The sequence below is a fragment of the Scyliorhinus torazame genome, chromosome 3 (assembly GCF_047496885.1).
Source record: "Scyliorhinus torazame isolate Kashiwa2021f chromosome 3, sScyTor2.1, whole genome shotgun sequence".
In the NCBI taxonomy this organism is placed as follows: Eukaryota; Metazoa; Chordata; class Chondrichthyes; order Carcharhiniformes; family Scyliorhinidae; genus Scyliorhinus; species Scyliorhinus torazame.
Genome location: NC_092709.1, coordinates 90735860 through 90750580, shown reverse-complemented (window position 1 = coordinate 90750580; position 14721 = coordinate 90735860). Strand labels below are relative to the sequence as shown.

General features: G+C 46.3%; 1 protein-coding gene across 3 annotated transcripts in view; it reads left to right on the top strand.

The window, feature by feature from the left end:
* Window positions 1–14721, top strand: part of afap1 (actin filament associated protein 1) — a 342584-nt gene that overhangs the window by 189514 nt on the left and 138349 nt on the right. For all 3 annotated transcript variants that reach the window (XM_072495955.1, XM_072495957.1, XM_072495956.1), the window contains exon 5: window positions 4195–4406. In XM_072495955.1, coding sequence (XP_072352056.1) covers window positions 4195–4406 — 212 coding nt within the window. The remainder of the gene's footprint in view (window positions 1–4194; window positions 4407–14721) is intronic.

Below are 14721 nucleotides of genomic sequence, written 5' to 3'. Positions count from 1 at the left end.
GCAAATGCGAAGCTCCCCTGACGGCTTGCCGCAGACCATGGAGCTGACCCACTCTGTTGGCTCTGTGACCTTCGATATGATGCTCTGGTCTTGGAGGTCCTGTAATTGCTTCTTCAGATGATACTGGAGGTGTGCTGGCACCTGGCGTGGTACATGAATTACAGGTGTGGCGTTTGGCTTGAGCAGGATTTTATATCGGCATGGGAGCGTGCCCATTCCATCGAATACGCTGTGGTGCTGCGTAATAATGTCATCTATGTCGGCTTGCAAGTTACCATCAGGCGAGGCCGTCGCCGGTGATGATGACATGGTGTGGACTCGCTGAACCAGGTTCAGGAGCTTGCAGGCTCGAGCACCGAGCAGGGACGCTCTGCCAGGCCCGACGATTTCAAACCGCAGTGTTGCCTTGATCGCATTGTTGGATACCCCTAGTTGACAGGAGCCACTGGCAGCTATGGCATTGCCATTGTAGTCAAGGAGCTGGCAGGCCGCTGGAAGAATGCTTGGTCTGGCGCGGATGGTGCCGAGGTCGGATTTTGAGATGAGGTTCGCTGATGCGCCGGTGTCCAGTTTAAATTGGATGCGAGCCTTGTTAACTGTGAGGACAGCACACCACTCGTCGTCGGGATCCACACAGGATCGAGAGGCGTTTCGCCGTTGTGGTGGAAGGCAGCGCATGTGTAGTTATGATGCCCACCCGGTATGGGGACTTGAGGCACTCAGCATCGGGATCTGTTGGGCTGTTGGGATCGGAATCTGACATGCCTTGTTGTACTGAGCGGACACTTCTGCGCCGTAGCTGGGATCGCTGGCTGCTGAGCGGTGGAGCAGATCTGCAAAGGGCTGCGTAGTGGCCAAGCTTGCACACTGTAGTCACCGGCATGCTTTTGCCGGACATTGCCGCTTTAAATGGGCGGAGCCACAATTTGGACACTTCATGACGCCGACGTCAGCGCGTTCCATGCGCCATCGCGCATGCGCAGTGCGGTCGGTCAACGTACGCACCTGCGCAGTCGGGTTGTCGGGCTCGTCGTTCACTCGGTCGTGGCGCGCATGCGCAGGGACCCGGGAAAAGCGTGCGAAACAGCCACTCTCCTCGATGCTCAGGCCCTGCATTTTTGCAATGGCCTGCACCCGTTCCGCCTCGTGGGAGGCCAGCTTTTCTGCCGCCCTGATGTGGGAGTAATGATTCTTAGCATGCTCATGGACAATGCATGTCTCGATAGCGACCGAGAGGGTCAACTGTTTGACTTTCAGGAGCTGCTGCCGAAGGGTGTTGGAGTGGACCCCGAAAACGATCTGATCCTGGATCATGGAATCAGCCGTCGAGTCATAGTTACATGACTGCGCTAGGATGTGGAGATGGGTCACGAAGGACTGAAAAGGTTCATCCTTACCCTGAAGCCTCTGCTGGAAAATCTACCGTTCAAAGCTCTCATTCACCTCAATGTCGCAGTGGCTGTCAAACTTCAGCAGGACTGTTTTGAATTTCGTTTTGTCTTCGCCGTCAGCGAACATGAGGGAGTTGTAGATGTGAATGGCGTGGTCCCCTGCGGTGGAGAGAAATAGTGCAATCTTCCTGGCGTCCGATGCTGCTTCGAGGTCAGAGGCCTCGATGTACAAGAGGAACTTTTGCTTGAAGATTTTCCAATTGGCGCCGAGGTTGCCGGAGCTGCGGAGGAGGCTGGATGTTTTCCATTTCACCGGATGGCTGCTTGCTGGTCAATGCTGATTCACTCGCGGTAGGTCTGTCAAGATCAGTATCACTCTGGTACCATGATGTGTTCGGCAGGTAGGTTCGATGTGGACTGCACTCGATGCAGGGAAGCTAGAAACAGACGTCTAACACTGGAGAAGATCCAACACTGTTTTATTCAACAATAGAACTGATATACATATTCAGCTGTGGGTCGACACTATACTGAACTGACTGGAGACCTTTTAGTAGCCTGACCAGACTTACTAGTTACCGCATGGTGTTTGTGCTTGCTAGCTTGTGGACTCTGACTGTCTCAGTGGCTGGGTCCCGAGAGAGCAGGAAACCTACTGCCCTCTGGTTTTATAGTGGTAGTGTCCTGTCTGGTGATTGGCTGCACTGTGTTGTGTGCTTACTGGTCATCCTGTGTGTCAATCACTGCCTGTCTGCATCTCATTATATACATGAGTGGATATTATGACACTTATCTACCTCAAGTGATGGAGATTATGGTCACAAGATACCAAATATTAACCTATTTATTTGAAATGAGACAACACTTGGCAAAAATTGCACAGAGAAATTTAAGACAAATATATTAAGCATGTTTGTATCCCACATATTGCTATTCTATACTACTATAGTACTAGCCCAGTAACCGATTTTATCTCTTCTCAAATATTTAATTATTATTGGTTGCTTTCCTCAGCAGAAATAATGATTTAGGTGAAATTCATGAGAAGACAAAGTACACAATTTTGACAATAGATCATATTAGAAGTCCAAAAGACATTTTTAAAAATTCATTTGCAGGATGTGAGCACAGCTAGCAAGGCCAGCATTTTATCACCCATCTCTAATTGCCGCCAAGAAGGTACTGGTGGTGAGTCATCTTACAGATGACCGAGTGGCTTGCTGGACCATTTCATTGGGTAGTTAAGAGTTACACAGTTTGATGAGGGTCTGGAGTCACATAAAGGCCAAACTTGGTAATGATTGCAGATTTCCTTCCCTAAAGGGCATTAGTGAGCTAGATGGGGTTTGAAAACATACCAATGGTTACATGGTCACCATTTCTAATTTTTATTCCAGATTTATTTAATTCAGTGAATTTATATTCTCCAGCTGTCATGGTGGGATCTAAACTTGCATCACCGGATCATTAGTGAGGACCTCTGGATTACTAGACCCGTAACAGAACCACTATATTGCTTTTCTTTACTGCTATATTACTAACCCATTAACAGATCCACTATATTGTTATTCTATACTACTATAGTACTAGCCCATTAACAGAACCATTATATTGCTATTCTATACAGCTATAGTACTAGCCCAGTAACAGAACCACAATATTGCTATTCTATATTACTATAGTATTAGCCCAATAACAGGACCATTATATTGCTATTCTATACTACTACATTACTAGCCTATTAATAGAGCCACTGTATTGCTATTGTATACTAATAATTGCTTATTGTCACAAGTAGGCTTCAATGAAGTTACTGTGAAAAGTCCCTCGTCGCCACATTCCGGTGCCTGTTCGGGGAGGCCGGTAGGGGAATCGAACCCGTGCTGTTGGCCTTGCTCTGCACTACGGGCCAGCTTTTTAGCCCACTGTGCTAAACCAGCCCCTACTATTGTAGTACTAGCCCATTAACAGAACCATTATATTGCTTTTCTATACTATTGTACTAGCCCAGTAACCGATCAACAGATCCACTATACTGATGTTCTATACTACTACAGTACTAGCCCAGTAACAGATCCACTATATTGCTTTCTATACTGCTATCGTGCTAGCCCAGTAACAGAACCACTATATTGCTATTCTATATTACTACAGCACTAGCCCAGTAACAGAACCATTACACGACTGGTCCTGCTAACTTTGGGTGGCACGGTAGCACAGTGGTTAGCACTGATGCTTCACAGCACCATGATCCCAGGTGCAATTTCTGGCTTGGGTCACTGTTTGTGTGGAGTCTGCACATTCTCCCTGTGTCTGTGTGGGTTTCCTCCGGGTCCTCCGGTTTCCTCCCACAGACCCCGAAAGACGTGCTGTTAGGTGAATTGGACATTCTGAATTCTCCCTCTGTGTACCCGAACAGGCATCAGAATATGGCGACTAGGAGCTTTTCACAGTAACTTCATTGCAGTGTTAATGTAAGCCTACTTGTGACAATAAAGATTATTATTAATTTCACCCCTTCTTTAATATAGTGAATTCAGACGAATGTTAAAATAACTATTAATTCAGTTCCAGGTGCTCTGATTCTGCATTAATTATTTGCCCTTCCAGTTCACCGAAAATAAGTCCCCACATTCCTCAAGATCTAACCACCGTACCAGCATTCTGAAAGCAATGATGCTGGATTTTTTTGGGGAATAATATAGTTGAAAAGTGAAATCATTTACCTATCAATTTAAGTATGGTGTATTGATAATGAGATTACATTTGACTGATTGTTTCCATGCATTATGTTTTCTTGCAGATTATGATTCAGATGCCATGAGTAGCTCCTATGAATCCTATGATGAAGATGATGAGGATGGGAAGGGGAAGAAACTAAGACACCAGTGGCCATCTGAGGAAGCGTCAATGGATTTGGTGAAAGATGCTAAGATCTGTGCTTTTCTTCTGCGCAAGAAACGTTTTGGACAGTGGACAAAACAATTCTGTGTCATTAAAGATAACAAATTATTGGTATGCTCCTCTTCGTTTTGGCCTGATAATGGGAGAATGGTTGATCCAGGCTGTGAACCACAGGTGCTTAAGAATGGGCCAGACTTCTTCAAAACAGCCATTTTTTTTTTTACATATCATGCAAGAAAATTAAAAACAAAGCTTTTCGTGCAGCTAATGATTGGACACAAATTTGAAACAAAATTGGATATAATACTGTCTTGTGATAAACATTGAATATCAAATCTAAATGATTTAAGATCGTTGCTACAAATTCACAATTCTCAAAACCTGACACCTCAGCATGGTTTGAGTTTTTAATTTGTTTTTTAAAATTGATTTACGGCTTATGTGGTACATGTAATGAGCAGAATGAATTTGGGATCTGGTCACATCACACTCTCTTTTAGGTTCTTAAATCTCAACAAGAAGAGAGGGTGCAAATTGAATGTCTCTTGTTGATAGCACTGTGAGTAATTCCTTCCATCGTTTTACTGATGATTGGGAGTAGGCTGACAGGACGGTAATTGGTCAAGTCAGATTTGTCTTGCTTTTTATGAACAGGACATGCCTAGACAATTTGCCGCGTTAGCAGGTAGATTAGCTGCAGCATGCTGTTCCACGCTCCTTATCCAACCAAAATTGATCACTTAGCTTGATTGTGATGGAGGAATAAAGGATATGCTGGTCATGAGGTTATTGCTTGTGGTGGTATGCAATTCTGCTCCTGCTAATGGGTCCCTAATGCCTATATGTGAGGGGTGAGATCTGTTCTTAATCTATCCCACATGGCATGAAGATGGAGCTGCACGACATTTTATTTTATTTTTAAAAATATTTTTATTAAGGCATATATAATTTTAACAATTTTCAAGAGGAAAAACAACAAAGTAAATAATATCCACCCAACCAACAACCAAACCCAGCCAACATGGCTTACATACACAATTCCTCATTCCCCCTTTCCTATTAACTATTTCCCACTTCATGCCTCGCTCTTTCCTTTTACACCGCCGCTCTCTGCTAACAGCTTAATTTTCCCCAAAGAAGTTGATAAACGGCTGCCATTTCCGGGCAAACCCTAGCATCGATCCCCTCAGGGTGAACATGATCTTCTCAAGCCTGAGAAACCCTCCAGGGTCCCAAGTTTGATTCCCGGCTTGGGTCACTGTCTGTGCGGAGTTTGCGCTTTCTCCACGTGTCTGTGTGGGTTGCCTCCGGTTTCCTCCCACAGTCCAAAGATGTGCAAGATAGGTGGATTGGCTATTCTAAATCCCAGATGCACTGTGCTGATCTCACACGGGGTGGCGCTACAGTGCTGCAGTCCGCATTAATACTTGTGGGCTAGACTGAGTGCTTGCCTTTGGTCCCCACTTCGGAACACCAATCAACTGTCTGACTTGATTAAATTTTTTGCGGTGGTAACAAGGAAGGTCAGAAATATACAAAAGCAGGTCGTCCGCGTATGTGCAGGTTAGGTGGATTAGCTATTCTAAATTGCCGTTGCTTTCCAGAAAGGTTGGGTGGGGTTGCTGGGTTATGGGGATGGAGTGGAGGTGTGGGCTTGGGTAGGGTGCTCTTTCCAAGGTGCAGACTCAATGGGCCGAATGACCTCCTTCTGCACTATAAATTCTATGATAAATTTCAGGGCAGAACTTGCATAAGTTACTGAGGCAGTGGGCCTAATTTTCACTGAGGGGTTGGGAACTTGGAACCTGGATGAATTCATCCAGGTATCCCTACCCGGCACCCATTTGTGCCACTTTTGCAAAATTATTTTAAAATTTAAATTGCCAAATTAGGCTACTTAACTTTTGCAACATGATTTTAAAATTTAACAGGCCACACAATTAAAGGTACTGGGATATGATGACATGCCGCCATGTTGGGGGTGGCTCCTGTTTGGCTGATTAGATTAGGCATCCCTTTGGAAGGCCAGGAGGTTGAAACCAGCTAAGGATAATAAGGTTTTGTGCAAATCCCTTTCCAGCGCATCTCAATACTGTCAATAAAATATTATTCTGGCTCAATGTCTGAATAAAATCTGAATATTCCAGAAATGAGAAGCTTCTTAACGAGCTCCTTAATGAACTCAAAGGGTTGTGAATTGGCGGTGACTACATTTCCCAATTCCCCCCCCCCCCCCCCCCCCCCCAACCACTGACCCTTTGAAAGCAGAAAACTTCCCTGAGGTATAACCATGCGGACCCCAATTTCTAATTCCTGCCCACCCCAGACCTTGACCCTGCAGCCCATTGAAAATAAACCCAAATGTCTCTGCCAATGTTTGCTTTGACACCAACACTAGCCATGGCGGGCAGTATGTTGATCAAGTTGACTAAACCTCAATGGTATACCTGTGATACAAGAAAATATTTAACACTTTTCTAAGGAGAGGAGGAAAATAACTTTCGGGAGCAGTACAGTTCAAAAACTTCAGGGAACAGTACTTTAGGGTGTAGTGCAATAACTTTAGGCTGCAGTACAATAACTTTAGGTAGCAAGACAATAACTTTAGGGTGCAGTACAAGAACTTTAGGGAGCAATTCAATTAAAAAAAGGGCTTATTTTGAGGAATGAGTGAAAACAGAAAGGAGAAGCAGTTAAGTCTCTGCTGAGTTATGAATAAATATGGGATGACAGAAATGATTGATAGTGGAAAACATGCAGTGGGACGTCTTTATATTGATTTTCCAGTTGAAATCATTAACATCTTTCTGCATTGTAACCTGGGCCAAGTGTTAATACCGCACACATTCAGTTCCTAAAGCTAGAAGACAAAGACTGTGCCTCCAGCAGGCCGGGGCTCGGACCTACCCAAGATGAGACAAAGCAAAGCCCTTTGTCCCAGTCAGATCCCTACTCCTCCCTCCATCACTCTCCGCCTCACTGGGTGCAGCACTCCAGATCTAACGTCACTCCTGAATTGCGCTGACTTTGTCTTATTAAAAGCCGCACCCCGCATCGCCAATTCTGTTCCGACAACTTGCTATATCTGGATGATGCTTGCTTCCCACCTGAGTCCACCTGATTCACTTTGACTCATTGCAAAACCCACTCCTTCTCCTGGAAACGGTGGAATCCAAAAGTCACTGCCCACGCTCATTCACCCGAGGCTTCCACAGGAGTACTTTGGTGGGCTTGTTCCAACTCTGGCGAGGACAATCGCTCCAGCCCCCACCGCCCCCCCCAAAAAGCTTGGCAAACGTCAGTCGGCTTCGGACCCTCTACCCCCTCTGGCAACCTCATGATCCCTTGACCTGTTCTCCATGTCATTTACCTTTGCCCTCAAAGTCTAGTTTATCCCCTTCACCACAACATCGCAGCTTCCAAAGAGATGATTCAATCACCATGCCATGGCAAGGCCGCCTCCACACCTGTCGGCACCTCTCCATGTTCCTTCACTGCCTCTTGAGGCTTTTTCCAGCTTCTGAATCAGGCCAAGTGCCTCCTCAATTGACCACTTAATGGTTTCCATCATCACCCTGCCCAGCTCCTCAAAATCCTCTGCAAACTGTTTTTCAAACTCTTACACCATTACCTCAGTCAACATTTCCACCGTGATATTAGCAGCCACACCCAAGGCCGGGTCCACCATCTTCCCTGCTGCTGAGCTTCGTAGTCTTTCTGACTATGTTGAAGGATTACCCCTGTAATCTTCTTGCCACCAGCCTTCTTCATAGATAGCGACATATTTCCACCAACAAACTCCTTGTGCCGTATGATGGGCCGGTTTTTGGTAATCAAAATCCCCGGGAACCAGTTTTTAAAAAAAAAAAGGCCAAAAACTAAAGGCCATTGCAGGAGCGACCTATGTGCAATCTTCTCCTACCAGTCGCCACCAGAAGCCCGCCCACCAACCTTTCTGGCGAAGTTTTTGTCCCTCTGATCATGAGCTTACTCGACCAATATCTCCATGGCTGAATCTGGCAATCTAAGCTGTGGTCTAACTCCTCCTTTGTCCCTCAGTATTCCTTTCCAGCTTTGGCCACCAAAAAGCAGCATTTTCTTTTTAAGCTGCTGCAGATGGCTGACTGCCGCCTAATTGATAAATTGTGTGACGTCTTACAACACCAGGTATACACCGAAAGCTAGTGAAAGGAGTTAAACTAAAAAGTAGGACCTCAAAAGGTAGTAATCTCAGGATTGCTACCAGGGCCACGAGCTAGTCAGAGTAGGAATGTCAAGATAGAGAGGATGAATACGTGGCTCGAGAGATGGTGCAAGAGGGAGGGATTCAAATTCCTGGGACATTGGAACCGGTTCTGGGGGAGGTAGGACCAGTACAAACCGGACGGTCTGCACCTGGGCAGGACTGGAAATATGTCCTGTGTTTGCTAGAGCTGTTGGGGAGAGTTTAAACTAATGTGGCAGGGGGATGGGAACAGATGCAGGAAGTTGGAAGGTAGTAAAACAGGGACAGAAATAAAAGGCAGTAAGGGGGAAAGTAAGGCAGAGAAGCCATAGTCAAAAATCAAAAAGGGCGACAGTACAAGGTACAGTGACTGAGGGGAGCTCAGTGAATAGGACCAGGAATACTAAAAGAAATAAAACGGGAAGTGAAAACATTAATGGTAAGCGACACGGCAGGTTGTTACAGGAAGATATCATAGCTATCATAGAATTTACAGTGCAGAAGGAGGCCATTCGGCCCATCGAGTCTGCACCGGCTCTTGGAAAGAGCACCCTACCCAAGGTCAACACCTCCACCCTATCCCCATAACCCATGAATCCCACCCAACACTAAGGGCAATTTTGGACACTAAGGGCAATTTATCATGGCCAATCCACCTAACCTGCACATCTTTGGACTGTGGGAGGAAACCGGAGCACCCGGAGGAAACCCACGCACACACGGGGAGGATGTGCAGACTCCGCACAGACAGTGACCCGGAATTGAACCTGGGACCCTGGAGCTGTGAAGCAATTGTGCTATCCACAATTCTACCGTGCTGCCCGTTCTATATGGGTTCGACGACAAGGAAAATTAGGAGAAAGGTTAAGAGGAAATATAACTTAGGAGAGGTTACTGATCGAGGTGTTAAGATTCAGAACGGAGGTAAAAAAAGCCAACATACGTGTACTTTACCTGAATGCTCGTAGTATTCGGAATAAGGTAAATGAGTTGATGGCGCAAATCAGCGTGAATGACTATGATTTAGTGGCCATTACTGAAACATGGTTAAAGGATGGTCACGACTGGGAGTTAAATATCCGAGGGTATCAAACCTTTCGGAAGGACAGAGTGGATGGTAAGGGAGGTGGTGTAGCTCTGTTATTTAAGGATGACATCCGGGCAACAGTAAGGGATGACATCGGTACTATGGAGGATAAGGTTGAATCCATTTGGGTGGAAATCAGGAATAGTAAGGCGAAAAAGTCACTGATAGGAGTAATCTATAGGCCACCAAATAGGAACATTATGGTGGGGCAGGCAATAAACAAAGAAATAACAGATGCATGTAGAAATGGTACAGCAGTTATCATGGGGGATTTTAATCTACATGTCGATTAGTTTAACCAGGTCGGTCAAGGCAGCCTTGAGGAGGAGTTTATAGAATGTATCCGCGATAGTTTCCTAGAACAGTATGTAATGGAACCTACGAGGGAACAAGCGGTCCTAGATCTGGTCCTGTGTAATGAGACGGGATTGATTCAGGATCTCATAGTTAGGGATCCTCTCGGAAGAAGCGATCACAATATGGTGGAATTTAAAATACAGATGGAGGGTGAGAAGGTAAAATCAAGCACTAGTGTTTTGTGCTTAAACAAAGGAGATTACAATGGAATGAGAGAAGAACTAGCTAAGGTAGACTGGGAGCAAAGACTTTATTTATAGTGAAACAGTTGAGAAACAGTGGAGAACCTTCCAAGTGATTTTTCACAGTGCTCAGCAAAGGTTTATACCAACAAAAAGGAAGGGCGGTAAAAAGAGGGAAAATCGACCGTGGATATCTAAGGAAATAAGGGAGAGTATCAAATTGAAGGAAAAAACATACAAAGTATCAAAGATCAGTGGGAGACTAGAGGACTGGGAAATCTTTAGGGGGCAACAGAAAGCTACTAAAAAAGCTATAAAGAAGAGTAAGATAGATTATGAGAGTAAACTTGCTCAGAATATAAAAACAGATAGTAAAAGTTTCTACAAATACATAAAACAAAAAAGAGTGGCTAAGGTAAATATTGGTCCTTTAGAGGATGAGAAGGGAGATTTAGTAATGGGAGATGAGAAAATGGCTGAGGAACTGAACAGGTTTTTTGGGTCGGTCTTCACAGTGGAAGACACAAATAACATGCCAGTGACTGATGGAAATGAGGCTATGACAGGTGAGGACCTTGAGAGGATTGTTATCACCAAGGAGGTAGTGATGGGCAAGCTAATGGGGCTAAAGGTAGACAAGTCTCCTGGACCTGATGGAATGCAACCCAGAGTGCTAAAAGAGATGGCTAGGGAAATTGCAAATGCACTCGTGATAATTTACCAAAATTCACTAGACTCTGGGGTGGTCCCGGCGGATTGGAAATTAGCAAACGTGACACCACTGTTTAAAAAAGGAGGTAGGCAGAAAGCGGGTAATTATAGGCCAGTGAGCTTAACTTCAGTAGTAGGGAAGATGCTGTAATCTATCATCAAGGAAGAAATAGCAAGGCATCTGGATGGAAATTGTCCCATTGGACAGACGCAGCATGGGTTCATAAAGGGCAGGTCGTGCCTAACTAATTTAGTGGAATTTTTTGAGGACATTAACAGTGCGGTAGATGTGGTATATCTGGATTTCCAGAAAGCCTTTGACAATGTGCCACACAAAAGGTTGTTGCATAAGATAAAGATGCATGGCATTAAGGTGAAAGTAGTAGCATGGATAGAGGATTGGTTAATTAATAGAAAGCAAAGAGTGGGGATTAATGGGTGTTTCTCTGGTTGGAAATCAGTAGCTAGTGGTGTCCCTCAGGGATCAGTGTTGGGCCCACAACTGTTCACAATTTACATCGATGATTTGGAGTTGGGGACCAAGGGCAATGTGTCCAAGTTTGCAGACGACACTAAGATAAGTGGCAAAGCAAAAAGTGCAGAGGATACTGGAAGTCTGCAGAGGGATTTGGATAGGCTAAATGAATGGGCTAGGGTTTGGCAGATGGAATACAATATTGACAAATGTGAGGTTATCCATTTTGGTAGGAATAACAGCAAAAGGGATTATTATTTAAATGATAAAATATTAAAACATGCTGCTGTGCAGAGAGACCTGGGTGTGCTAGTGCATGAGTCGCAAAAAGTTGGTTTTCAGGTGCAACAGGTGATTAAGAAGGCAAATGGAATTTTGTCCTTCATTGCTAGAGGGATGGAGTTTAAGACTAGGGAGGTTATGCTGCAATAGTGTAAGGTGTTAGTGAGGCCACACCTGGAGTATTGTGTTCAGTTTTGGTCTCCTTACTTGAGAAAGGAGGTACTGGCACTGGAGGGTGTGCAGAGGAGATTCACTAGGTTAATCCCAGAGCTGACGGGGTTGGATTACGAGGAGAGGTTGAGTCGACTGGGACTGTACTCGTTGGAATTTAGAAGGATGAGGGGGGATCTTGTAGAAACATATAAGATTATGAAGGGAATAGATAGGATAGATGCGGGCAGGTTGTTTCCACTGGCGGGTGAAAGCAGAACTAGGGGGCATAGCCTCAAAATAAGGGGAAGTAGATTTAGGACTGAGCTTAGGAGGAACTTCTTCACCCAAAGGGTTGTGAATCTATGGAATTCCTTGCCCAGTGAAGCAGTAGAGGCTCCTTCATTAAATGTTTTTAAGATAAAGATAGATAGTTTTTTGAAGAATAAAGGGATTAAGGGTTATGGTGTTCGTGCCGGAAAGTGGAGCTGAGTCCACAAAAGATCAGCCATGATCTCATTGAATGGTGGAGCAGGCTCGAGGGGCCAGATGGCCTACTCCTGCTCCTAGTTCTTATGTTCTTATGATTCCAAACAAACCTATTGGACTTTAACCTGGTGTTGTAAGACTTCTTACTGTGCCCACCCCAGTCCAACATTGGCACCTCCACATCATGGATACATTGTGTGTAAGTGCATTTCAATCTGGCAGCTCTCTTGATTCATAGACATGAGGCATGATCTGGAAATGAAACGGGTTGTCCAGCAACTCCTCTGGTTAGCTGTCTCCTTTGCATTGGGCAACGAAAATCAGTCCAATGACTCTCGCTGAGATTTGGGTGAGGTTGGCAGGCTGCTTTGTGTCAGAAAAGCAGCGAGGTAGCTGCCGGGATATCCCTCTTCTGGGATCTACATGGCTCGCCTAGCCTCATGAGATCTAACGTGACCTAACAATGTGAATCCCATTCATTGTGGGCTGGATTACTTCTGGCAAATCTGCATATTAGAGTGAGACAGTGTGAGGATCCCAGATGGAATGGCACTTGTGGGGGTCTCCCAGGTGTTGAGGCCCCCAGGTGCTTGCCCTCTGGGAAGGATGGCACCCTGGCACTGCCAGCCTTGCACCCTGGCAAAAACCCTCTGAAAGATGAGTTAGGGCTTAGCGTGGGTTCGGGAGTTGCATTGGGGTTAGGAGATCGGGATGTCCAAGTACGGAGCTGACCCAACATGGTTCCCCAACCAGGACCCTGGTAATATCTCTTCTCCCCCCCCCCCCCCCCCCCCCCCCCCCCCCGCCGCCATGGGCCCATGTAGTGGGTTGGGGGGAGAGGGGAGTCTCCCTCAGGGACCTCTGTAATAGGGGGACCTCCCAACTGGCCCCTGAGACATCCCGCACACACATCCTCCCCCCCCCCCCACAAAGACCCTCCACCCCCACACCACCAGAAAAGGGACCCCTGCCTGGAAGCTGGAGAGCAGTCCAGAGAGGGGAAATGGGAAGGATTATAGCTGTAATACTTCCCTTGCAGCTCCATGTGTCCATTCCTCGCAGGGGATCAGCTGAGCCTGCATCTGGTTCCCACAGAGCCATCAGCTGCAAGCTATTCATAGCTTTCGTGTAGTGGTCTGTGTTTGACAGCTTGTAAAAACCAACTGCAGCTTTGATCCATTCATATCCTTTCACCTGCAGTGGCCTAAGTGGTGAAACCCCAATGTTTGTAAACATTGACTACATCAAAGAGAGTAGGTGCAGTGAAATCACGCACTTAGTGCTTGGAATGCACGTACATGAAAATGAAATGAAAATCGCTTATTGTCACGAGTAGACTTCAATGAAGTTACTGTGAAAAGCCCCTAGTCGCCACATTCTAGCGCCTGTTCGGGTAGGCTGGTACGGGAATTGAACCGTGCTGCTGGCCTGCCTTGGTCTGCTTTAAAAGCCAGCGATTTAGCCCAGTGAGCTTGGCGCTGGTGTGATGGACCCCATGATTTGCCAAGGGGGCAACTATTGCCCCTTTGGCCCACCGCGAGGTCCCACACATCATGTTCACTATTGCTGACACTACAAGTAATCCGTGCCCATGTGATTCCCAGCCACGGGGAACGGAAAATCACAGGAGGCCGGAGCATAGTGTGCAGGCCCAGTAAATAGATGCAGATGGGTCATTTCCATTTATTTACTTCCCCCGCCGGCGTGTAGCGTAGACCTCATTCACACTGTCAGCAGGGGGTCAGAGCACTGCGTTTAGATTGGCGACAGCCCCGACGCCTGATTCTCTGTCATGGGGGATGGCATTCCGGACATCCCGGGATGGAGAATCCCTCCCAATGTATTTAGGTACCTGCGTGTTGGAACTTTTTGTGTAAGGAGATTCCTTAATTTCTCCTGTCACCAATGCCCTCACTCTTGGCTAGGGCCCGTCTCTGGCAAAGTTGGGTGAGGGCAGGATTTCGGATATCTATTGCTGGAGCCTGTCGATGGAGCAGGCTTCGTTGAAGGAAGTAAAGTAAAAGTAGGCGGGTGAACACGGTCCGATTTTTGATTGGGGTCAACTCCACCTGCTCGTGTGTTAGGCTCAGCTTGATCCAGTTCGAGGTGGTGCAAAGGGCACGCTTGACCATGGTGCAGATGGGAGTTTTTTTTCATGAGAGAAGGATAGGTGCAATCGTTGTTCCAGGAGACCGACGAATCATACGCAGATGTTTTGGTCTTGCCCTAAACCTGAAAGGTTCTGGGTCTACCTTTTCAGCACCATGTCAGGGATTCTCGGTATTCAGCTGGAGCCGTGCGCATTAGTGGCCATTTGTGGTGCATCAGACTTGCCAGCGCTGCAGACAGGGGTGAAGGCGAGCATCAATAGCCCGGAGGCGAGTTCTACTCGGGTGGCGGTCCCCAGTACCGCCCGGTGCCTCGGCCTGGCTGAGTGATCTGATGGAATTTTTGTATCTTGAGAAGGT